At 39.3% G+C, this 24,063-nt stretch overlaps 2 protein-coding genes across 6 annotated transcripts; one reads left to right on the top strand and one right to left on the bottom strand.

The window, feature by feature from the left end:
- Nucleotides 1–18: 18 nt before the first annotated feature.
- pkd2 (polycystic kidney disease 2) lies at nucleotides 19–10,026 on the bottom strand. Of its 2 annotated transcripts, none has more exons than XM_020628915.3 (15): nucleotides 8,981–10,026; nucleotides 8,665–8,778; nucleotides 7,066–7,199; nucleotides 5,792–6,042; nucleotides 5,447–5,671; nucleotides 4,299–4,527; nucleotides 4,034–4,204; nucleotides 3,771–3,952; nucleotides 3,542–3,662; nucleotides 3,355–3,453; nucleotides 2,471–2,592; nucleotides 2,235–2,352; nucleotides 1,909–2,069; nucleotides 1,375–1,522; nucleotides 19–962 (listed from the first exon to the last, which is right to left on the bottom strand). In XM_020628915.3, the coding sequence occupies exons 1-15, from the start codon at nucleotides 9,402–9,404 to the stop codon at nucleotides 753–755; spliced, it is 2,709 nt and encodes a 902-aa protein (XP_020484571.2). In that variant the 5' UTR covers nucleotides 9,405–10,026; the 3' UTR covers nucleotides 19–752. The 2 variants fall into 2 exon arrangements, with proteins under 2 accessions (XP_020484571.2, XP_020484570.2); XM_020628914.3 differs by having other exon boundaries at nucleotides 1,909–2,072; nucleotides 8,981–10,013.
- Nucleotides 10,027–13,346: 3,320 nt separating this feature from the next.
- Nucleotides 13,347–23,503, top strand: g3bp2a (G3BP stress granule assembly factor 2a). 4 transcript variants are annotated; one of them, XM_020628736.3, is made up of 13 exons: nucleotides 13,347–13,524; nucleotides 15,390–15,508; nucleotides 15,589–15,670; nucleotides 16,194–16,367; nucleotides 16,766–16,856; nucleotides 16,957–17,062; nucleotides 17,176–17,356; nucleotides 18,436–18,537; nucleotides 18,953–19,055; nucleotides 19,156–19,215; nucleotides 19,337–19,468; nucleotides 19,585–19,712; nucleotides 20,290–23,503. In XM_020628736.3, exons 2-13 carry the CDS (start codon nucleotides 15,414–15,416, stop codon nucleotides 20,569–20,571), a joined length of 1,536 nt encoding a protein of 511 aa, XP_020484392.1. In that variant the 5' UTR covers nucleotides 13,347–13,524; nucleotides 15,390–15,413; the 3' UTR covers nucleotides 20,572–23,503. The 4 variants fall into 4 exon arrangements, with proteins under 4 accessions (XP_020484392.1, XP_020484397.1, XP_065813286.1 ...); XM_020628741.3 differs by having other exon boundaries at nucleotides 19,585–19,703; XM_065957214.1 differs by lacking the exon at nucleotides 18,436–18,537.
- The last annotated feature ends 560 nt before the right edge of the window (nucleotides 23,504–24,063 follow it).

Below are 24,063 nucleotides of genomic sequence, written 5' to 3' on the forward strand. Positions count from 1 at the left end.
ATTACATAAACAACAAGCTAATTTTTGAATAAATCTTTATTTGGCATTAAAAAAAAAAAAGATTGTGTAAAAAACAACATTAAGGCACAGGGACAAATAATAAATGCATGGGTTTCCCATGAACACTAGATGCACTCCAAACTGAAGTTTGTTTTAAGTTACAATATGTATCATAAATTGATAATAAGCTAGTTATTCAAAGCTTCATCAATGTACCAAGGATGAGTAAATATGACACAAGGTGCCACACTTGTACCTATGTGTATTAAAAACATGAAGAATAATCAGCAATACTATCAGAATAGAGCAGAGAAAAGGCCCTTTATGGTCTTTGTGTAAATGCTAAGAGATGAAAAGATCAAATCAAAAGCAAGTGAGCAAATGTCCTGTAACCACAAGCTGTATATTTGAGTACAACTGCATATTCTTGAAGGCTGGTGTCTTATATACAATCCTGTGTCTACTGCTGTGATGTAGCACTGTACATTAACTCCTTCATAATTCTTCAAACTCTTGATAAGTGACAGTTTAGTGAATTCATGGACCTCTGAGGAACCTCACTCCCTCTCAGTGCATTTAAAGTATTTATGGTGAAGTACCTCCTTTGTAATGTTCAAGAAATTCAAACACCTTCATCTGATTTTTGTTCTGCAAAAAGTGATCCCTTGTCTTCAGTTACTTGTCACAGTAACCAGGAAATGATCAGAGAGTGTCTTGCCAGATTAGAGAAATTCTTCAGCGAACCACTGTCTTCACACATGGCCGCTCCCGCTAGTGCTAGTATCGGGGCCGTCGGCAGACAAGGAGGACGACGGACGGGGCCTGGGGCCGACAGGAGTGGCAGTTTGAGGATGGCTAACTTGCGACACCATGTCATCAGACTCCAGGCGCTCCAGCTCCTCCCTCACCAGAATGTCCATCTGTTCCCTGTGAGCATCTGTGTCCCGTCCCAGGCGCTCATCCTGTCACAAGAAAACAAAAGAACTCCCTCAGTATGTTCACATGTACATAAGAAACAAAAAGGTGTATAATATCTATCAGCCTGCTCTGCCGTTACTGTGAATCTACAAACAGAATGCTCAGAAGGCCCCCACTCCCACATGTCCCATACCTTATTATGAAAACATGGCTTTACCATACATAAACAACAACTTTGCAAATTGTCAAATATTCTCTTTGCTATGAGGAGTTATAGAGGATGTGTTGCTCATGAGGGCAAAGCTCCACAGAAATCAGAGGAACTGCAGCGTGATGATCATCTGTAGTTCTGTCAACTCTAATAGTCATGTGGTCAACTGATACTACAATTCCATTCGGTTTGATTATTGTTGCTTTAAGAGCTCATAAACTAATTGACTATGTGCTGCAGCTCACCTCCATGACTCCATCCAGCAGCCGGCCCAGCACATCTCTCCTCTTGAGTTTAGCTCTCTCCATGGATTCCAGCTTCACGATCACAGCATCTATCTTTGACACGATGCTGCCAATAGAGTGCTCCATCCTGTCCACACGCCTCACCAGCCTGACAGAAAGAGATTCATATTCATATTCAAGTGGATCGGTGTTGGATGTTGGACATGTGCCTGGAAGCAATTTTTATGATGCAACTTTGGGTTTTGTGTAAAAATATTTTTTGAGTGTTTTTTCTCATGGGTACGTGAATCAAGTGATAGGAAAAACACTGGAGGTTTACCGACAATAAAACAAAGTCATAGCCGGCCAAACTGTCATTTAGTTTGTGTGAAACCTCTGACTCACTTTGTGATGCGTCAGTATGAAGACGTTTTTGTTCAAAATGTGGGTGTGTGTGTGTGTGTGATTATGACCAAGCCTTTGCTCCAAATATGACTTCACACTTTCTTACAGTTTTAATGCGGTCTCAACATGATCATAATAAAAGCTCCATACACTTGAAACTCCTCATAGGAGACGCCTCCTGAGCTGCTGCCACGTCGACGAGAGCTGTGGCCACTGTCCTCATCGTCGTCCTCCTCAGAGTCGTCCTGGGTACGGGGGAAGCTCCGCCCACTGCTAGGTCGAGTCAGCGAATTGCGTTCCAGCTCCAAGTCCTCCTAGCATAGGAACGGAAACACACTGAACATCTGCAGGTGTTTCGGCTAAGTGTGCGCTCGCGCATTCGTGCTGTGTGCCTCTGCGTCTCTCTTCAGGGTCAAAAACTAAATACATGAGTTTTTATTAGACATGCAAAAGAAGCTGGCTGCATCATCACTCACTCTCTCTTTCTCCAGGTCGTCTCTCATCTGCTGGTGTTCGTGCTCTGTCAGCTCCTGATCGCCATCCTGATCGTACTTTGCAAAGATGGCCTGAATCTCTGCGTCTGTGTGGCCCTTTCTGAGCAACAAAAATACAGAAACACACACTCAGGCAGCATTCGTTTGATACACTAATAAAGCAAATGAAGACATTTTAGTCCAAAGCTTCAAGCATATTTTCATTTTTTTTTTTTTACCCTTTAAGATCTTGGCGGAGCTCATCGAAGTTCAGTTTTCCCCCTGCATGACGCAAACTCTCAGAGATGTCGTCTACTGCCGTCTTCTTCAGTTTTAACTTCATCAAGGCTTTGTTACAACCCTGAAGGAACGGATCAGAGAAACAAAAACATTACAACATGCCTGATTTTGAGAGGGACAAGAATAGAAAAATACATGCTTTACTCATGCATCTGATCAAATAGATCCCTGAAAGTTATAAAACCTGCACTGTTACCTAACCAATACTTCTCTAAGAGAAAAGCTTGATGAAGCCCTTTGAAATAAGCTCACTGAAAAGATGGTCTCATGAAGTACAAACATTCGTCATTACAGCCAATGTCCTGCTCTCTCCATCTCTGTATTCAGACTGTGGTGTGGGAAATGAAGATGTGCTGTGGTGTTTGTTATTTTAATTTGGTTAAACTAAAAATGCAAAATGATGATGCGGCGAGAGGGACAGAGAAATTTTATAAATGGATGGGAACTCTGATATGATGATATCAAAGAACCCTGAAAATTCAGGGTCTCCTGAAGCAAACTATAAAGCAGCTCACATCAGAAGAAGTTTTTTCAGCTTTATGAAATACATCAAGTTTCTTAGGGAACAACTATCGTGAGGGAAAGACAGACATTGTCTAATAGCCTCTGTCTTTACTAATATGTTTTTAAATCAAGCATTTCAAACACCTCTTTGCGTACAGTAAATACAACCAGACTCTACAATCAGAAGATCTGGAGTAGCTCCTGGAGGAAAAATCACTTTAAGGCAAATTCTGTGATCCTTAAGATGTTATGTTGTTGTTTGTATGGTGGCTAATGTTGGTATAATGGAAGACTGCCTTTCCAAATGTATATACAATACCTTTTTGATGAGGTCAGTCATTTCCATTTCAGACCTTTGCTGGGACATGTCAGCCTTCACCTCTGAGTACGTGTCATTGATGATGGCCAGGAACATGTTCTGTGTAGTAAAAGAATATATAGTAAAGGTATTCTTGATTAGTTGAGGAGCAACATGAGAACACAACAGGCGTGACTGCTCTACTCACCATGAGAATAAAGAAAATGAAGAAGACAAAGGATGTGAAGTAGATCGGTCCAAGCACTGGATTGGCCTCCTCTATCTCTGAGAACTCAAAGTCTCCCAGAATGATGCGGAACTGTGTGAAACTAAACAGACAATATTTCAACATCTTGAAACAGGAAGAAACAACAACAACAACAGGTGTTGGATGTATTTGTACATTTAAGAACCACATATACTCTGAACGCTCTTACATGCTAGCTTGGAAAGTGCTGAAATCATCAACTTGAGTTCCGAACACCAAGTAGGCCAGCTGAGCGTACGCCAGAAAGATGATGAAGAACATGATGGCAAAGCCCACGAGGTCTTTGGCACACCGAGACATAGTGCTGGAGAGCTGACTCATGGTCTTATTGAAGTTGATGAACTTAAAAAGCTGAGAGAGATTATTTGTCAGCATTAGTCAACGTGTCACTCTTTTTCCACTATGATAGTTTTAGGAGGAGAGTATTTCTACCTTGACCCAGGAGAAAAAGACGATAACTGCAGCCACGTTGTTGAACTGAAATTGCAGATTTGCCAAAGGCTCGAAGATGGGGTGAGCAGTGTGGTTCTCCAACAGGCCTTTGAGAAGGTTTCCAACCATGGCGGTTCTGGTTTTGTTCATGATAATAGCGACAACGCTTAACTGAAATAGGAGCAGAAGAAAAAGTCAACGGATGACAATTAGAATGATTTGAATAATCCAAAAGTAGGCTTTGGGCTTGCACTCTCATACACACCACAACAATGAGAACGTCCAGACAGTTCCACAGGCTCTTGAAGTAATGCAGGCGGTGGATGCGGATCTCCAGAACCTCCTCCACCACATAGTAGAGGATGAATATGCAGAATGCCACCTCACACACAGCCAAAAAGTAGTCCCAGCTCGACACGAATCGTATCAATCGGACTGTTTGGAACTCCCAGGAGGTCAGCACCCCACCAGTAGCAGGGAACTCCACCAACAACCTAACAAATGCAGCAAACTGCGACTGTGAGTATTTACACAATGTGATTATAAAGTAGAACTGTTGTGTTAGATACAAATCAAAATAAAGCACTGAAGCGGCAATAATCAGTTAGCTATTAGCGGACTAGTTGACCACAAGAAGATTTACTGGATTATTTTCAACATAAATAGTAAATATGCTTCTTGATGCTTCTTCTTTATTATTTTTTATTGTAGTTTATGTAAGTCTTTGGTTAGGAGCACTTATTGGATACAAGTTTTATCCATGATTCAAATAATCTACAATGAAAATAATCACAAGTCATAGACCTGTAAAGCACGCATTCATTTTATAGTATTTTTCCCATACTCCACCGGCTAATGATCAATAAAGTAGGCAACTTTACTCGGAAATAAAGTCAAAGTCAATAAAGTCTGTTATCAAGCACAAAAAACAATAATTATATATATATATATATATATATATATATATATATATATATATATATATATATATATATATTTCAGTGACATTTTTTTATTTATCAAATTTTGCTGGTTTTTTTTGTATGTGTTTAGCTGAGAGTGGAAGCACTCTGAGGACGTCATGTAAGTGGCAATTGTCATTACTTTCCCCCCCACCAATTTTCTTTGACCCCCCCTGAAGTAAAAAAAAAAAATGCATCCCATTTCATGAGCAACTTGGAACTAAGAATATACAAATGACTCATTATTGAAATGTTTCTACTGCACATTGTCAGCGTATTACTTATAATTAGCTTCTTTTACATGTATTATGTTGCATTTCATTCCTACCCAGTGTCACTGTTTAGTAAATATTATAATGTGTAAAAATGGTCTAAAATCAATAACTTCTAAATATTCATCATTAGTCATTAATGATGACGTGTAAGACGTGTTGTGACTGATGATTCTTACCTGGCGATGCAGAAAAGGTTAATGTTCCCATTGAAGACAGAGAAGTCCAAAAAGACCGCTCTGGTGCCTCTGTCCAGCCACAGGTGGTCTTTGAGAAACTGCAGTTGTGTGGCTGACTCCTCTCTGGTACGAGACAGATCCTGGTAGTATCCTCCGCCTCCGTATTTAGACACCTGACCCCGATAACTGCTCCCATTCATCTCACTTTCTGTCGTATACACCCAACTAAGAGACACCAAAAGGAAAGATCTCTTCTTCAAAATGGAACACAACACAGTTTATTTGTACGTAACTGGGGAATGTATTTTTAATCTGACACTTTCAAACAAAAATGATTTGACGTACGCAGTCCCACTCTTGGGTCCAAACGACGAGGTGTCCTCATTGGATGGGGTGTACAAGTTGTAGCAGTCCTGAATCTCGTCTCTCAGGTCTTCGTGAACAGAGCAGGACTCATTGCGAACTTTGACCAGCCTGAGCCGCGGCACACCGAGCAGCAGGTTCTCGTAGTAGATGAGGCTCTGGTTCTCTGGCAGGCTCTTGTTGTTGTACCACACCTCCCAGTACATGCCGTTTAGGAAAGGACCCTCTGTGAACTGCAAGTGTACAAAAGACATGACTGTGACGCAGAAGACCAAGACATTCAATACTACAGCATTCAGAAACACCTACTCTGTATTATAGTCCCTATTGATTTACTGAAAATAAACAGGGAGAAAAAGCTTGTCTGGTTCTTTTTTTAATGCAACACTGGACTTTACCACCTAAAATTAGTAGTTTTCAAAGTCTTTCTTATAGTAAAATATATTTCAACAGGTGGTGTCTACCTCCTTTCCACCGAGCGCCTCAGTCGCCTGCTTACAGCACTATGTAACTTTGGCAGCGGGTCATGGTCCTCGCGAGAAGTTTAGTACGGCGTTACTGTGCCACTAGTTCACACACACCAGTCTTCAGCTAAAAAGCATCCCATTAGTCCGTCTCTGTACTGTTCGATACAATGCACGCTGCAAAGACATAGATGAGGATGTTGAAGGATGAAGCTAAGAAGATAAAAAAAAAGAGAGAGAGAGGGACGGAACAGAAAGCCTGACTAGAGTGAATATTGGACCTTGTCAGTCGACATTGTTCTTAAGCTTCTCGCATTGTCTTTGCCGGTGTTCTGTGGATATGTGCTGCCTTGGCAAAAAGTGCTACCATAGCACGAAACGATAGCAGAGGCTGTCAGTACGCCTTATCAAATAATTCTTCCAGTACAGAATCCCTTTAAAACACCACTACTCGCTGCACCGCAAGGAAACAGGAAGCATGTTTTGATGCTCTCTGATGAAACCTTTATTTAATATTTTAGAGGAAACATTTCTCGATAGACGAAAAGCATCTCTCAGCCGCCCTCTGCTTGAAGCGCACAAAACTAATATTTCCTCCATAATGTTGCTTTAAGGTACCAAACCCCCCCGATTATGATCTCTGAAGAATCTAAACTGTTCCATCAAATAATTCAACCTGTGTTTGCAGAGGTTGCAATGGATGCAATAGAACAATAAGAATGACAACTAAAACTCTAAAGGAATGTTCTGAGACTGACAAATGATTTCAGCCGAAACAAGGATGATCTTTACCTTCCAGAAGTCCTCCATGGTTGAGAGGCTTCTAAAAGTGGAAGGGTCCCCAGCAGACAGCGGGGTGTCCAGGAAAAGCTGAGACATGACTTTTGTGTAGTAGTACATGTTGGCACTCACCATCCCATAGGTCACTGCAGAGCAAATCACAGCATACGTTTGTAACATTTCTAATAACACCAGCAACCTACTAAGCCCCAGGAGAATGAAGACTCAATTCATTATTTGTGGCTACATTCTTTTGCACAACAATCTGACTCTTTACATCTAGTATGATCCAGCAGGAGATCCAGCAACAACAACTAAACTGAACTTGAAATCCTCATTTTCTGTGCACTTCTCGTCCCTGTAGCATTCAGTATTCATCAGGGAATAGCTCTGGAAAGTGCTTTTAATAGTCAAGCTTGGCCTGGCAGAGTGTGCCTCAATGTAGTCTGCCAGGAAATCATTTCCTGATCCACCCCTAACCACAGTTTGCCATTTTTCATTGCAGCATGAAGAGAGAAAAGAGCCTTAAACGCTGGCTATTTAATCCTACTCATTTCATATGTGGGATTTCCATCCATTTGTTTGCATTTACATACTGCATCCATTCACTTCGTGTAGTTACAGAAAGGAAATTCACTTACAATTGTGAAAGACAAAATCTTTCACTGGAATTACTACTTAGCAAAAAACTGTGAGCTTCAAAAATAACTTTAAGCTCTAAGAAAGAGAGCCAGGTTACATTTAAAAGAACTTGGTGTCACTTGGATTTGCTTTCAGATGTGACTTCAACTAACAAGAATATGTTTTTAAAGTTCTCCCTATGGTGTATGTTTAATTTGTTTAGTTTGGTCTGATCAACAGTGAAGCCCTAAATAATTAAGTTGGCCTGTACAGAAAAAAAAACAACACATTACGTAATAGAGAGGCAGAACACATTACATTCTCAAATTAAACACATTTGTTTCTTGTTATTGTTTTCCAGAGTTCTTCCTCAGTTAAGTTCAGACCAAGACAAGTTTTAAGTGCAAAAAACATTGATTTTATGGAAATGTCACTAAACTCCTGTAAACACATCGCTGAACCCTCTGCTGTCTCTAAACACTTAAACCAACGGTTTGCTATACTTCTATTCCAATGTAGTGTGAAATGCTACATGGTCCAATAACCTGAATAATAAAAAGAGGGTTTCTACTGACAGGGCCACAAAATAAAATACAAGATCAGCATTTACTTCAACATTAGTTACTCAATCTGTGTGTTTATGTGGTAGTTCAGTGGAGTCATGAAACTTGGCAGAAATCGAATGCACCTTATGAATGAGTCCAGTCAGGCTGGAAACGTTGTGTTCTATTAATGCAGATGACAAATAAATAAGTATATCTTTAGGAGCCATAGGGCTGTGAGTCTTTGTGCATCATATGTAGGGATTTTTTTTTTTTACGATTCAGCACCTAAATAAGTGATGTGCGTGTGTTTGTTGACATTTTCAGAAATCTGATTCCGGTTTAATTCTCAGTGGTGATTATGACGACTATCACAGTATTGATTTCTAACGGTCACCATGCCCGACGTTTTACAGTCATTTTGCAGGATTTTTCAGTGTTTACTTACGGATACAAAGAGTGATGAGAAATGCAATATAGGTGAGCATCTCCCTCAGGACGTTCCTTAGGTATCTTTCTCTGCTGCTGTCACTGTCTTCCATCAGCTCTGTGCCCCACAGAACTGCAGAGAGAAACAGTAGTTCAGGCATCTGATAGGCTGACAAACGTAACAGACACACTGCAGAAGAAACTTCCACTATGTTCTAAATATAAATATCAGACAAACATAAAGGATGAATGATGATGAATTCAAATTTGTGCATCCTTCAAAATGTGTTCAGATTGAGGTTGAGAGAACAGAACTATCATAAAGAGTGATTGACCTCTGATCTTTTGGAGTATCTGCTTCATACAGCCGGGGTGATCATGCCTGTCCTGCTGCTGGGCATCCACACTTGGGGTCGGGTACAGTCCTCCTCTCGTGATGTGGTTGCCGCTGCCCCCGCCGGTGTAGCTTCCCAGGCCGCTGCTGCAGCTGCTGCTGGAGGCCGTGGACACAGACCTCCTCCCGGGACTCGCCGGAGGCCAGTCAGCTTCCATGATCTCATCCTCAGGCTCGAAACCCGGATTGTCGCGACTCCATGCTTGTCTCGACGGAGGGGACGGGGTGCCTATGACTCCTCCGAGACCCAGATCTTGAGGGTGAATGTTCTCCATCTCTATCCCTTCTCCTGAGTCGAGTCTGTGGGACAACCTGCCAGTCTGGCTCGGCGGTAGCTGCTGCGGTCTAACTCGAGAAGAACTCATGGTCCGCTATGCTATTTTTATTTATTTTTTATTTATTTTTTTACTTTGTGCGGGGCATCTGAAAAAGTTAAAAGTGATACAAAATCGCGCAGATCTCTTATGACTATTTAAAGAGGCTAAATCATTCCGGCTATTCACTTCGAAAACTCGACCTGTTAAAAGCCTAAAATCAAAGTAGTGGGGAATTTAGTCATACAACTAAAAAAAACTACTTATAGAATTTTACAGGGTATGTTACGGTGACCTAAATATATTCAAACCAATAAAGGGTACTTCGTTCGTCCCTGTTTGCCCCTTAACTTCCACTCACCATCCCGTTAGGAAACTTTCTTGAGGAAAACATCAAACCGTCTTCACTTGCGTCTCTAAAAACGATGACCGTCGTACTGAAAAGGATGCCTTTAACACGATGAAAGTAATTATATAAAACCTACTCAAAATCGTTACCCATTGAGCTATTTACATGACACTGACAGCGGCATTAAATGCTGTTTATGTGAAGCGAGAAAGGTACTTGCTTTGCCCCAGGACAGCCATCTTGTTCTTCTACTGTTCCCCCAAAAAACTCTTTCTCATTTGTTCGGGACTCAGATTACATTTGAAGAAGTCATGGCGTCGCAAGAAAAAGATGAAAACACCTCGGTGTGAAAGCATTTTCTTAATCTTCTGAAATGTCTACAGGACATTTGTATCAAATGTTTTTTTTCTCAAATCAACGACTTGGATTAAAAGTCTACTTTGTGTGAACTTCTGAGGGATGTTTTTGTTGTTTTTGATCTGTGTGTAGATTAGATTCACGTTCCAGATAATAAGACATTTCTTTGAAATGTTTAATAAAATACTTTTGGACCCTTTTTGTGATGATAAATAAGGTCTACATTTTGGATACAATTGCTAAATACAAGGATGTAATGTATTGGCGTTACATAATATCTGTGTGTTTGGATTAGTGGTTACTATGACAACACGTTCAACAGGCCTGTCAATTCGTTGAAATGTGCACTTAAGGTCCAAAAAACGAGTCATTTGTATGGAAACTATGCAACAAATGATTTAATCACAGCCAGTGTTAATGTTCATAAGCACTTGGATAAAACCACAACTTTAAAGTGTTTCTTAGCCTGGCCTGTAGGCTACAATTTTAAAATGTTATAGATGTAGATCAGCCTCTAATATGCAGAGCCTCCTTAAATGTAAGTGCGGAAACATGTGTTTGAGCCGAAATTTACACCGAACTGCTTAAAGGTGCACTATGGAGTTTTGGTAGATAAATGTGAAAGTTGGAGAAGTGTACAGATTCTGTTCAGATGCTACACAAGAAGTTATGGAGGGTCCGTCACTCTCCTGGTAGCTGTTTAGCTCCAATGTTTTCCAGGGTCTCATTTTCCCTTTGAAAAAAAGTTTGTGTTGGCAATTTAGTTCAGAAAATATTGCATAGAATTGTTTCACTTCTCAAACTTTCAAATTTCACTACCAAATCTACATAGTGCACCTTTAAAGTTACACAATATTTATAATATCACTTTTAAACAAGTACTGTAGCTGATAGGCCTATCATGATGGTGTGTAACATTAGGATAAGGTTAATATACAAGTTTGATGTCGGCTTACATGCACTACATTTCTATATTACCTCAGCTATTTTCTTCACACAATACTAAATATACAGCAGACTACTTTATATTTTTATTTTCTTTATATTTACACTTCATTTTACTGTAGGCTATTATTGACCCTATTCTAGACAGCTGTTTAGGCATAGCCTACACAAAATATGATCAACTATAGGCTAAATGGTGATCCTTGATCTTATTTTTATGGATGCCTTGGACATTAATGGTATGAATCCCACCTGAAATACAGGCCTATATAAAATAAACTATAACTAGGCCTATATAATAATGAAATAGGTTATACATATTAGGTTCAACTTGGCATCTGGACATGGCTTTACTAAATGTATGTTAGTGTTTCTACATTTTAGTAGCGCTATTGCTACTCTGTAGTCAGTTAAATATCTGAGTTTAGCAATCACAGAATACACATTCTTTTTATGTACTTCACATCATATCTGTATGTGTTTGCTTCCACAATTTTCTCTTTATTAAAATGTGATTTTTATTGTTTAAAAATGTTATTTTATATCCATGTCAACATAGTTTATATATCAACATGTATATAAAACAATCAATCAACCAAAATATATAAATTTTACAAATAGGGCAGGTCTATCACACTTTTTATTACAATATTTACAGGGACACAACATGAATCCACCATGAGCAATATTTCTTCTGAAATGTACAAAGAATACTCCTCCACTAGGTGGTGCTAAATATCCACACTTGGAAATACAGCAGTCACAAGCTTAATAAAATCCCTACAGTGAAAGTAAAGGATAATTTTGCTTGACAGAACAATGAGCTGCTACAAAAGGGCAATTGGGCAACAGGCTTACTCACAGAAGAACCCTAAATATGGCTTGATGTCCCAAGTGAAGAACATTCAATTTTGTTATTGTTATATGGCAATAATGTGTTATTAATAAAACAGGTAGTTTACTTTTGGTGCTATATGTATAGGTAGGCCTATTTATAGGATAATTTATTGCAATAGGAAAAAAGCAGCATATTGGTCATATTGACTTGTTCTGAGGAACAGTTTAGAAAAAAAGAAACCCACTATTTTTGTTTGACTTCCATAAGCACCGATTGTCAACAAATCTCTGCATCTGGCCCAAAAATCCACTGGGATGGAACCCAAACTACAACAAAAACCATTCATGAAGTGACATCAGCTAATAATAATAATGTGTTATTAGTTTGTTTAAATTCGTTTTTTTGTGTGTGTTGAAATGTGTTACTTGTGTCTTTTAATGTATTTTTTCTGTATTTGTATGTGTTGGTGCTCATTGTTTGTTTAAAACTCTATATATACTGCTGCTGCCTGTCTTGGCCAGGGCCCTCTTCAAAAGAAGTTTTTAATCTCTACAAGTTTCTTTTCTGGTTAAATACAGGTTGATAAAACATAAACAAATACAAATAAATCTGGCATACCTTGTGACCAACTCTTTTTATTTTGTTAATTTTGGCAACTACCTTGCAAGTGTGTGAAAGCTATATGTTGATTTTTTTTTTTTTTAAATTAACATTTTAACCTTTAATGAACAAAACCATTCAATTAACAAGTATAAAAAATAAGTCAGTAAAATATGTTCCATAAATGACAATCACAAAGGTTACATGACAATAAATGGACATATGTGTTGGTTATGATTTTTTGAATGTTATGGGGAAATTCCCAATATTCTACCAATAATTCTATTATAATTGTAAATTTCCCCATTGTGGGATAAATAAAGGATTATCTTATTTTAAATGTTGTTAAACTTACGTTGTTAAAAAATCGTAAACTATGTGAACAATCAAAATTATTTCATATTTTAGACTAGTAATGCTAAGTTAAATCCTGGTTGTGTATGTTGTATATATTCCCATTCTTAGTTTTGATATTTTTAGTGCTTATTTACTTTGTATTTAATATTATATGGTGTTTAGATTTGCTAATATTGTGTTTTTTTTGCTAATATTGTGTGTTTGGACAACCTGCTGCTGTAACGCCACAATTTCCCAGTTTGGGATCAATAAAGTAATTCTATTCTATAATCTAATATGTAATCAGAAATGTCCTTCTCAATTGACGTGGAAAAACTGTTGAAAAAAAAAATAACATGAGTGTGATTATCAATTAAAAAAAAAAAAAAATCACAAAAATCAGTGGGCAGTTGGACATGAGGTAGAAAATTCAGGAGGCGGGGTCATTTGCTTGGCGTCATAATTTATGTTGCCTAGTGTAAACAGTCCATTGGCTGAATCTTTGCGATGGGGGTTCCCTGCCCCAGATTGCAGGGGTAAAACAATAAATAGAACCTATCACTTTAAATCTGCAATCTCTGGTACAGCAGAGATCATAAACTGTTAGTTAGTTGAGCGTGGGAAACATCACGAGATACACCTGGGACACCTGTGTATTTCAGAACAGTTTACATTCGGTTACTCGTTATTTATTAAAAAAAACAAAAAAAAAACATTTCTGTCTACATAGATAGGTCTTTCATAAGGTAAGTTAGCCAAAACCTCCAAGCTAAATAAGCTCGCTATAAAAACGGCTGATCGGCTAATGCTACCAGTACGAGCTAATGTTATCTAGCTGCATTGTCTAGTTTAAAACCAGGATTACTCGATAAACACGCAGTTATTATTATTATTATTACATGCCGAACAGGAGTGTCGTTACTGTTTGAATAACCCACTTAAGCTAAGCAGTCAAAAACATGATTCACATTAAACTAAATTGTCAAATCTTCCTCCCTATTGTTTTCTTTGAGCTAAGCTAGCCTAGCAAGTCCACTTGTTTCATTGATCGCGCTTCAGTCTGTGGAAGTTTACAGATTATTGTACTTTTAACTTGTTGGGGGGGCCTTGATATTGTTCATAACTATTATGGAAAAAAAAAAAACGCTTGATCGTGACGACATTTACAACTTTATTGGTGCAGTAGCTGTCTTATCCCGTTTACAATCAGTTTAATTTAAGAGTTGTTGTGTGAAGTACAAGCTTACGCATCATCCTGACAGCTGTCAATGTTTTTCTGCGTCGACCGGACTCGACATTGTCATTTTGTGTATGTTCTTCCGCTCGTTTTCTTTTATTGACACACCGGCTAAAGGGGAAAAAGAAAAAAAAAACTACGACGCCACAAGTTAGCTTGAGCTAAAGTTAGCGAGCTAACTAGCGGTGTCGCAAGCTCGCCGCTGATTTCCTGTTTGTCGGACTAGCATTAGCCATTGGAGATGACAGCTAAAGAGGCCGGCTATTCAGATTTAATATGCCTTCTGTTGTTTTTGTAGTGTGGTTAACTTCATCAGAGGTGATGTTATAGACATCCAGTGGTTGTCAGTATTTGTGGAGTGACCTCGTTAATGATGCAATGCGTGAATCTGTCTTAAAATAAAACATGCGACAAACGAGAGCATGGACAAAATGTTGTTAGCTTAGAAATGGAGGGGCCTCGTCACACAGTTGGCAATTTGACTACAAAAGATTGCTGCAGTGTGTGAAATGTATGGTTTTTTTTGGCGTACACTTTGTTGAAAAATGGGTTTAATTTAAATTAAGTTTTCTAAACTGCAGAACTTGAAAGGCTTTTTTTTACTGGTCGCCTTTATCTTCAGTCGGTTTCCCTCTTTGTCTCATTGGATGAAACGTGATGGCGCAGTTGAATGTTGGCTAGTGTGTTAGCAGGCTAGCTGAAACAGTCAAATATCTTGCCTACGCCATTGGATTGATGTGGGTCAGGTGAAACATTTGGCCTCTTCCTCAGACAAAGAAAGTGAAAACGACTTGAGTACTTCCTGTACTTGCTGCTCTAACACATGTGTGATGTTTTGCCTGGGGCTCAATAAACACTTCATGTACTGAGATGGGGGTTCCTTAAATGACCTGGATCTTTAATATAAAATCATACAGCAGTCCTACTGAGTCAAAGATTAATTCTAAATCTTAAGTCTCCTACACTCAGTTGCCAAATCATCACGCACACTTCAGTTTAAACTAATGCAATCTAATACAATAGCTCTGCGATAAACCCAAACATTTATGCATTTTTGTTAGTTTAGTCTGTGTTTGTGTTGCTTCAACTTTATGGCAATTTCCAAGGCTGTAGTTTGTTCTTGGTACTGCTGAATTGTATTACATAATCCTGAGAAATGAAATATTATGATATAATTAAAGAAACAACTCTCCGTATGATGCTAACTGCAGCGTCCTTACCTTTTCAAATAATCTTCAAATAAGTAGGGGTTGTTTAAGGGCTGGAAACTGCATACTTTTTTTATTTAACAATACCAAATTGATTACCAGCTTTTTGTGTATGTATTGACTTCTACATTATAACATTTTGACATTTGTTTATGTTCTGTTTCAGCACTTAATATTGTTTACCAAAGAAATGGTGATGGAGAAGCCAAGTCCCCTGCTTGTAGGGCGGGAGTTTGTGAGGCAGTATTACACACTCTTAAACAAAGCGCCCGATTTTCTGCACAGGTAATTATAGAGATGTGAAATGTTAAGAGATTTTTACATGTACAGATCTTGTGGCTAACTGTAATATTAATTTGCTGTAGGTTTTATGGAAGGAGTTCTTCCTATGTTCATGGAGGACTTGACCCAAGTGGGAAGCTGGCAGAAGCGGTGTACGGGCAAGCGGTAAGTGCTTTTGACCAGCAGTAATATTCACTTAGAAAATATTGAAAACAGGGAGATTAATTATAGTGCTGATAAAATAAGTGTTAATTTTAGCTTATTTAATTGAGACATAAAATAATTATTAGCATGTTTCGAGGAAGAAGTAGCAGCAGGAAACAATATTGTCACATTGAAAAAGACTTTGGGCTTCTTTGTAACAACCATACATACATTCATATCAGTCTTTTTCATCACTGGGTTTAACTAAGTTTGAGGCTCATAAGGCTGTCCAGGGCTACCTGAATGGTGAAAGTAAAAAAACTAGCTGACTCAGACTAAAACCTTGTTAACATGACTTAAAAAAACAGGGCTTTTTTAATTACAGCCGTAAAAAAAAGGAAGGAAGTTCATGTCTACTTATTAATGTAAAGAACTGTGTTATGTCTTAAAGGACATATTTTGCTAAATGTTCTTAATCATGTTAATTTTGACATAAACGTCCCCTCTTATCTATCTTTTTCTTGGTTATTCACTAATCTCCTAGGAAATCCACAAGAAGGTCATGTCCCTGCAGTTCAGTGAATGCCACACAAAGATCAGGCATGTGGATGCTCATGCCACACTGAGTGATGGAGTGGTGGTGCAAGTCCTCGGAGAACTGTCCAACAACGGCCAGCCCATGAGGAAGTTTATGCAGACTTTTGTGCTTGCTCCTGAGGTGAGTACCTGCGTTTTAGTGCTATTAACTGCTTATTGTGGTCGGCCAAAATAAACCTGTTTTCTTATTATACAACTTTTCTACTTCTCAATAGACACGACTTAAAGCTGTGCATTTAAACAGCGCTATATATCAAAACCCCTTAAGCTTTCCATACAGTTCAACTGTGAACACAACTAATTAATGTTTGAATTTCAGTGACAGCAACAGTATCACGGTTTTGGCTTTTGATTTTAACTTGGCTCAAACCAAAGTCTGTAACGGGAGATGAGTGACTGCTGTATTTTAATAAGATAATTTGAAAATGCCCAGTTTTCCAAAAACAGATGTTATGGGTTTTCAATTAAATGTGATACAATTTCTTTCTTGGCTAAAATTTTCTTTCATGACACTTTTAGGGTTCAGTGGCAAACAAGTTCTACGTCCACAATGACATCTTCCGCTATGAGGACGAGGTTTTTGGAGACTCTGAAGCTGAGCTTGATGAGGGTAAGATGTTCACAAACATCCTACATACACCTTTCTTAGAGTTTTTAAGTTCGCTAACTACTTAATGTGTTGTTTAATTTATTTGCTTTCTCTCACGTAGAATCTGAGGAGGAAGTTGAAGAAGAGGCAGAGGAGAGGCAGCCGTCCCCTGAGCCACTTCAGGAAAGCCCCAACAGCACCACCTACTATGAATCTCACCCAGTCACGTATGCCAACACTTTGTCATAATCCCAATCATCTATTTCAGTGTGTTGCCCTTTGTATTATGTCCTTTTAAAACTTGTGTTGAAGTGACAGCATGTTGATTTGTGATCTGTAGTAATGGAGTAGAGGAGCCCATGGAGGAACCAGCTCCTGAACCAGAGCCGGAGCTTGAACCAGAGCCAAAAGCAGAGGAGACAAAACCTGAAGCAGAGGAGAAGGTTCTGGAAGAGATGGAGGAGAAGGCACCTTCACCTGTCCCTGCAGAGTCTCCCCCAAACACTCAGGAGCCTGCCAAGGTAAGACTTTAGTGTCTCTATGCAAGTTGTGTCTGTTCATAGATGTGTATATATTCAAAACTGTAACATACTCACTTTAAATGTCAGGGCTGGGTATTGGCAAGGCCCTCACTTTATCATATGTTTAAGGCCCCGTGTCCACCTAGTATTTTGTCGAAACACCAGCGTCTTTTTTTTTCTTCAATTGTTTTCAATGAGTAGAGAGCATTTGGGACGGACGGATGTGAAGCACTTTTCTCCTCAGTGCGCAAACGATTAATGTAAGCGCTGGACACGGGGCCGAACAAGAGTGTGGTGGTGATTCTCTCTGCAGACATCATCTATTTGATCTATTTTATTCACGCCTCTGTTTGTTCTGTGTGTCAGTTGTTGTGCCATACTGTAAAGCTCACAGCAAACACTCAAAAAAAACATCGACATATCACTGTCCCTCTCCTGTGCTCTCAGTTGGTATGTAACAGACCAAACTTTACCATATAATGAGAACCCAAATGGACTTTACAAACGTCAGTATTTGCAGACATTTGAGTTTGTATAATCTCTCTGTTGTTGCTGTTTAAGAGCTGCAGGTCTGGCTAAGGGCGGTGCAGATACACAGCACAGGGATGAAGAGCACTGCATATGAACAAAACCTAGCTCCTTCTTGCACGTTTGTGTGGAGCTGTAGGCATTTCTATTAGTCCTGTAGAGTGTAACTGCCGTGTAACAATCACAAAACGTCTTGTTTTTATGTTAACTGATTGTCATTTTCTTAGAGACACTCGTTTTACTTTATCACTTTGTTTATAAGTCACCGCTGCATTTTATCTCGCCTGCGGCAGCTTTACGCTCAGGAAGCCCGCCTACTAGCTGAACAGAGACGTCTACAGGCGCAGAGGTCATTGTGATAAAAAGAATTTCAGGGAAATAAAAGACAATATAACCCATTTGTTGTATGGCTGAGGGGTGATAAATATGATACTGTGAAAACAAATATTGCGATACTTTTGTGTATAATATTTTCATGCACAGCCTTACTTAATGTACAGCTTCATATATCATAGTGTTGAGTTAACCGTTCATTGGTGCATTCTTCACAGACTTTCTCCTGGGCTTCAGTAACTAGTAAAAACTTGCCTCCTACCGGCACAGTCACCTCTTCTGGAATCTCCCCCCATGTTGTTAAAGCTCCGAGCTCACAGGTAAAGAACTACAACTGGACTTGGAAGTGTGAAGAATATCTTTTAAAGTTGTAAAAAAAAAAAAGAAAAAAATCATATTAAATGACCTCTCGGACCATATGACAATCAGACCAGTATGCTGTAATCAACCACTATGAGTGATGCCGTGCTGCTAAGTGTGGCACTGCACGGTGTTTTTTCAGCAGAGCTTCTGTCTGACTCCTTGTTTCTGTTTGTTAAAGTTGAATTTAAAGCCTTGATACATGTATGAAAGTGCAAGTCATTTGTAAAGAAGTCGGCTTTAATAAGGGGGACAGATTTTCACCAACAAAAAAGAAAATGAAAAAGTGAATGAGAATGTTTCGTACCAATATGTCATACAAATGATTGCTTTGACATAAAGAAATAATGATGTTAATGATAACAACCCACACAGCCAAGAACTGAAGCCAAACCGGAGTCACAGACCGCACCTTCGAGACCCAGAGACCAGCGCACACGTGACAGACCGGCCTTTACTCAGCGTGGTCCCAGACCTGGTAATGCAAACATGCAGTCGCATTAATTTAAGTTTTAGTGTAACTTTTATCGTTTCACTTGACTTGTTCTTATCTCTTGGATGTCTTTTGTCACTTTTAGATGGTGTTGCATCTTCAGAGTCACAAACTGGAAAACCACACTTGAGTTTTGTAAACAAAGGTAAAGATCAAAGTTTAGGTCAAATGTTAATTCACCTAGAAGTCACTTTCATGTCCTATTCGTAGGAGTTTTATGTAGATGATGCGCCTGAGCTGATCTGAGTTTTTGTTCTGACATGCAGGTGGACGGGCAGACACTGAATCTGGTGACATGGACAGCAGGCGGATTGTGCGGTACCCGGACAGCCACCAGCTCTTTGTCGGAAACCTTCCACATGACATTGACGAGAGCGAGCTCAAAGAATTCTTCATGAGTGAGTTTCAACTAAAGAAAGCTACACCTGTCAACTCGTGTTTTAAAACGACATACACTTTTTTTTTTTTAAGGTGAATAAATAAAAGCTGGTTCAAACCATTTATTTTCTTGCAGCATATGGAAATGTGGTGGAGCTGCGGATCAACACCAAGGGTGTTGGTGGAAAGCTGCCCAACTTTGGATTTGTTGTCTTTGACGACTCTGACCCTGTGCAAAGAATCCTGGGGGCCAAGGTAGACGGGGCATGTATAACTTTTTCATTACCCACTCATTCTTTGGTGGTGGTTTGGTGATGCACATTTCCTCTTTAATTTTTAACCTAAACCTGTCACAGTGGGGTTAAACTCCCTACTCAACTGTTAAAGTAAGATGTGATGTAAAAGTTTTCTTTTTGTTCTGTTGGGAACAAATCGAGTTTGGAAGGTGTGTTTCCAATCGGAGATTGATACTTTCAGGCATGTGAGTTGGCCGCCTTGCCCATTTATATTTTATTGCATCATAACGTAGGCAATGTTAGACTAAACGCCGGACAGCTCTCTCTGGAACCCCATCTACAACATGACACTATGAAACTGGCTTCTTTCCAATGGATTAGTGAGTTGTATTCTTTCAGTGTAGGACTCGACTTGGTCTGGACTCAGCCTTAAAGAGGGATTTTTTTTCCATTGGGAAACTTTGACGTGTTACAGCGGAGGCTACACGAGGACAGGTTGTCTATCGTGTGTGCAAACCAGTGAATGATGTGGGTGGTGAAATAAATTGGGTGATTTAAAGGGTCTTTTTCTCCCTCTGGTATTGACCTTACATGTCTTCTTGCAGCCCATCATGTTTCGAGGCGAGGTGCGTCTGAATGTGGAGGAGAAGAAGACACGGGCGGTGCGTGAGCGAGAGACCAGGGGTGGAGGAGACGAACGCCGGGACATGCGACGCAACGACCGGGGCCCTGGAAGTTCCCGTGGCATTGTGGGAAGTGGAATGATGCGGGAACGCGATGGGAGGGGACCACCACCTCGAGGCGGCATGGCTCCAAAACCTGGCATGGGCTCTGGAAGAGGCTCCGGTGGCCAGGGAGAAGGTCGCTTCACCACCCAGCGCCGCTGAGAAGAGCACCACCTGCAGCTTGGAAGTAGTACCGTGTTCTTCATCTTCAACCGTTCTCGTTAACGAAAAGAAATCTTCATGTATAAACGTATATATTTGTTTTTTTGTTTAATTTTGATTTTTTTGTTCCCTCTTTGCTTTGGAATGTGACACAGCCTGTCAACCATTTGTTTGTGAAATAGACAAACAGAAATAAGCAAACAGAAAATTTCGCTTATTACTTGTGAGCTGAGCGTCCTTTTTCAGGTAACTCAAGAATTCACAAACTTTAATTTGTAAATTTGTGAAAAAAGGCAAACCAACCAGGAGTAATCTGCCACATTAGGAGGGACTGATGAGACTTTTAAGTACGACAATACAGCCCATCATTTGGAAAAGAGATTATATGCCTTGACTTAACTGGGGCGCTGCTTCACGAGATCCCTCTATTGCACATTTTATATGGTAGTTTTCTGCCCGTTACTGTTGGAAAAGAGTGAGATGCAAAATTTGTGCAGTTCCAGGGGAAAGGCTTGCCTTTTACTTTTTTCCTTTTGAGAGACCACTGCTTCAAAATTGCATAATGCACTCATCAATATGCACTAATGGGTACTTTTTTGTCGTATTACATTGACATCAATGCTCGGAATGCAGCTGGAGAGACCCGTTTTGTCTCGGAGCGATACGACTTACCGGAGCAGGCTTACAGCCTGTCTGCTGTGACCAATGTACTTTTCACACTTTTGACCCAAAACTACGCTTCAATTACTGCTGGATGGACAAGATGACAAGCAAATCTATTTTTCCTCATTTATAAATCAAATAAATAAGAAAAGAGCTCAAATCTTGGACTTTCACAAAATGCGCGGGGGGACTAAGGATAAACAAGAAACAAAGCTGAACAATAGAAGAGTGGTGGTATTGATGGCTGCTCGCTTTTTTTTTTCTTTTAATTCCAAGTACGTTTTTTTTCTTCATGTTTTTCCTTGCAAGCTAAAAGCAAAACTGGGATGGACGACCCCTCCCTCCCTCTTTCCACCCTCCCTGTCTGAAGCGCAAAGTTCCAGAATAAATGTACAGCAAAATCATAGTTTACTGTATGTTTTGTTTTCTGTGCATCTTTTCATTTCTCTCTCTTGACTTGATAAGAGCATGATGGTGCCTTCTTTTTCACCTTTTCCAGTCTTACTAAAGTGGTTCGGGGCTTTGCCGCCTCACAATACGGAGCTGCTCATTTTGAACTTCTGGGAGCAGACACACAAAAAAGAAATTGCAGTATTCACAAGATTTAATTTTTACAGGTGCATATTTCTTTTTTGCCCATACTGTTTTACTACCTAAGATGTTCTGTTGTGAGTTTTGTACATTTTGTTTTGTATTGTCTGTTCTGGGTTTTGTAGAGACAATTGGTGCCTCAAGTTCTGTTTGATGTTAAGTGGTTAAAGAGGTGCATCTGAAGAACTTCTCCCCCAACCAATGAAAAAAGGTACATTAAAGATGGTGACAGAGAAATGCTTGGTCTTTGGTTTACATGTCATAGCTCCAACAAAAACGGTGAATCACTTTGATTCAGAAAGTGGTCATCCTTACTTTCAGTCTGACTATTTTTTTTAATTGTTTTTTTAAAACTCATGGCAGCAGGCGGGATAAATCCCTGAACACAGAAGTTGTCAGACTTTTTTTCCACAACAGTTTTGTAATGATCTGTGGAGAGTGGGCTGGCCGTAATTCCAGCCTAAAGACAAGCAAATAATTGTGCTCATACTTTTCTAGCCGTTTCTGCATTTTTATGTTCATATGCTGGTTATGCATTGTGCTTATGTTATTCACTCTGTTTCCATTCAAGGCGAGCCTAATCTGAATGCCATGGTAGTTGTCTACGTATTGCCCTCTCGTGTGTTTCGTCTTTGTACCACTCTTTAAGGAAGGAAAACCCAAGCACGAGACATTTTATTTTTTATTTGTTTGTAACCTTGCACTGAAATGGGAGATGAAAATCGATGTAGCATTTTTCTGGACAAATATACTGAATGAGGTCTTCCTTGTCTGGTGGTATTGCACTATTCCCAACATTTCTGGGACAATCTGTCAGTTTGAACACAGCCTCTCTCCAAATTCCTCATCAGGCAAAGAAAATAGAAAATAGGGATGAACTAGCCTTTGCTCTCTTGCAAACCAGATTTGATGCATATTTTATGTAGTTTTTCCACATTATTGCTGGGCTATTCTCCCTTTTATAGTTGAGGTTCAACATTTCCTGATGTGGGATTAGTTTTCAATACAGAGACTCTTAATTTGTTACCATCAGTCTTTGACAGAATATAACAGAAAACAATTGAAAAGCTCTTTGGTCTAGTGTTTTTTTATCAGACATCTCTTACTAGGTGCCTCTACCCCAATTGTTTATTTGTCAGGTAATTGCTTAACATGGGCACTTGAATGCAACCTTCTTTTTGGAGCAATGGTCACTGTAAAGAGTGGTGAAGAAGAGCCATCATGCTTTCAGACCAATCTGTGCTTTTACATGGTTGTGATGGTTTAAAAAAAAAATCACGTCTGAGCATATACATTTAAAGGTTGGATAGTTATTTTTCATAAAGGTTTAAGAAAACCACGCCCCTTATCCAAACATGAAAAGGATCCTGAAAACATTCTCAAGAAGCTGTACCTGTACTTTCCTGTGGTTGAAAATGCAGTAGAGTGGATCCTCATTGTGAATCATTCCAGTCCTTTGTTTTTTCAAATGGAAATAGAAGTACCTTCTTGGCTTTAGTAGGTGTGGTAAACAGTTGGCTGCCATCCTAATTTTCCTGTGTTTACCCTTTACTTGTTGCTAGTACAAAAGTGTTGCAGGTGGAGAATCGTTTTTTTTTCTTCTTTTGTTCTTTTTTCCTTTCTATTTTGAATGTGTTGGACTTAACATACAATAAACTACTGATATCAGCACCACTCACACCGTGTGTCATGTTTGCAGGTTTCTCCATGAAAACACTGTGTAAACAACGAGCTGCTGATGAAGTTGGTCGCCATTGAACGAAGCAAAGCACTGTGACCGCTGATGAACACTTAACATTTGAAAGGGGCACTACACTGATTTGACACATCGAGAAGTCCCAGTCTGCATTTGAAAATGGTCTGTTGAAGTGTTCTGTTGCTGTGGAAAAGCTTTGTATGAAAAACGTCTAGTCTTGTATTTTGGATCAAGCTTGTGTGTCAAACACAAAAGTGGGGTAGTGGTGTGTTTGTGTAACAGAAATTGTAGCATACGACGTATAGCTGCAATGGCTAATCTTATGGTGACCAATGATTTAAAGTTCCAGAAAAATAAGTCAAAATTCTCTTCTTCAATCTGAATATTTTTCTGGTTGTCTTTACCTCTTAGTTTACCCTTTTTGTGCACAAAAGACATTTGATGATGTTATATTGGGCTTGTGCAAAGCTAGAAAACTATGTTACATATGCAATCACATTTTTGAACATGCTGTTGAACACAATGTTTTGGTAAGTAACAGT

Source organism: Labrus bergylta, chromosome 1 (genome assembly GCF_963930695.1).
Source record: "Labrus bergylta chromosome 1, fLabBer1.1, whole genome shotgun sequence".
Classification (NCBI taxonomy): domain Eukaryota; kingdom Metazoa; phylum Chordata; class Actinopteri; order Labriformes; family Labridae; genus Labrus; species Labrus bergylta.

Bases quoted from the DNA above. Each gene is read 5' to 3' on its own strand.
- pkd2 (XM_020628914.3), bottom strand. From the start codon at position 9,404: ATGAGTTCTTCTCGAGTTAGACCGCAGCAGCTACCGCCGAGCCAGACT. The intron at 4,528-5,446 runs GTAAGAATCATC...TGCATTTGTTAG, and splicing joins AACCTTTTCTGCATCGCCAG to GTTGTTGGTGGAGTTCCCTG. The intron at 2,073-2,234 runs GTGAGTGATGAT...TTCCTATGCTAG, and splicing joins ACGACCTGGAGAAAGAGAGA to GAGGACTTGGAGCTGGAACG.
- g3bp2a (XM_020628736.3), top strand. From the start codon at position 15,414: ATGGTGATGGAGAAGCCAAGTCCCCTGCTTGTAGGGCGGGAGTTTGTG. The intron at 16,857-16,956 runs GTAAGATGTTCA...TCTCTCACGTAG, and splicing joins TGAAGCTGAGCTTGATGAGG to AATCTGAGGAGGAAGTTGAA. The intron at 19,056-19,155 runs GTAATGCAAACA...TGTCACTTTTAG, and splicing joins TCAGCGTGGTCCCAGACCTG to ATGGTGTTGCATCTTCAGAG.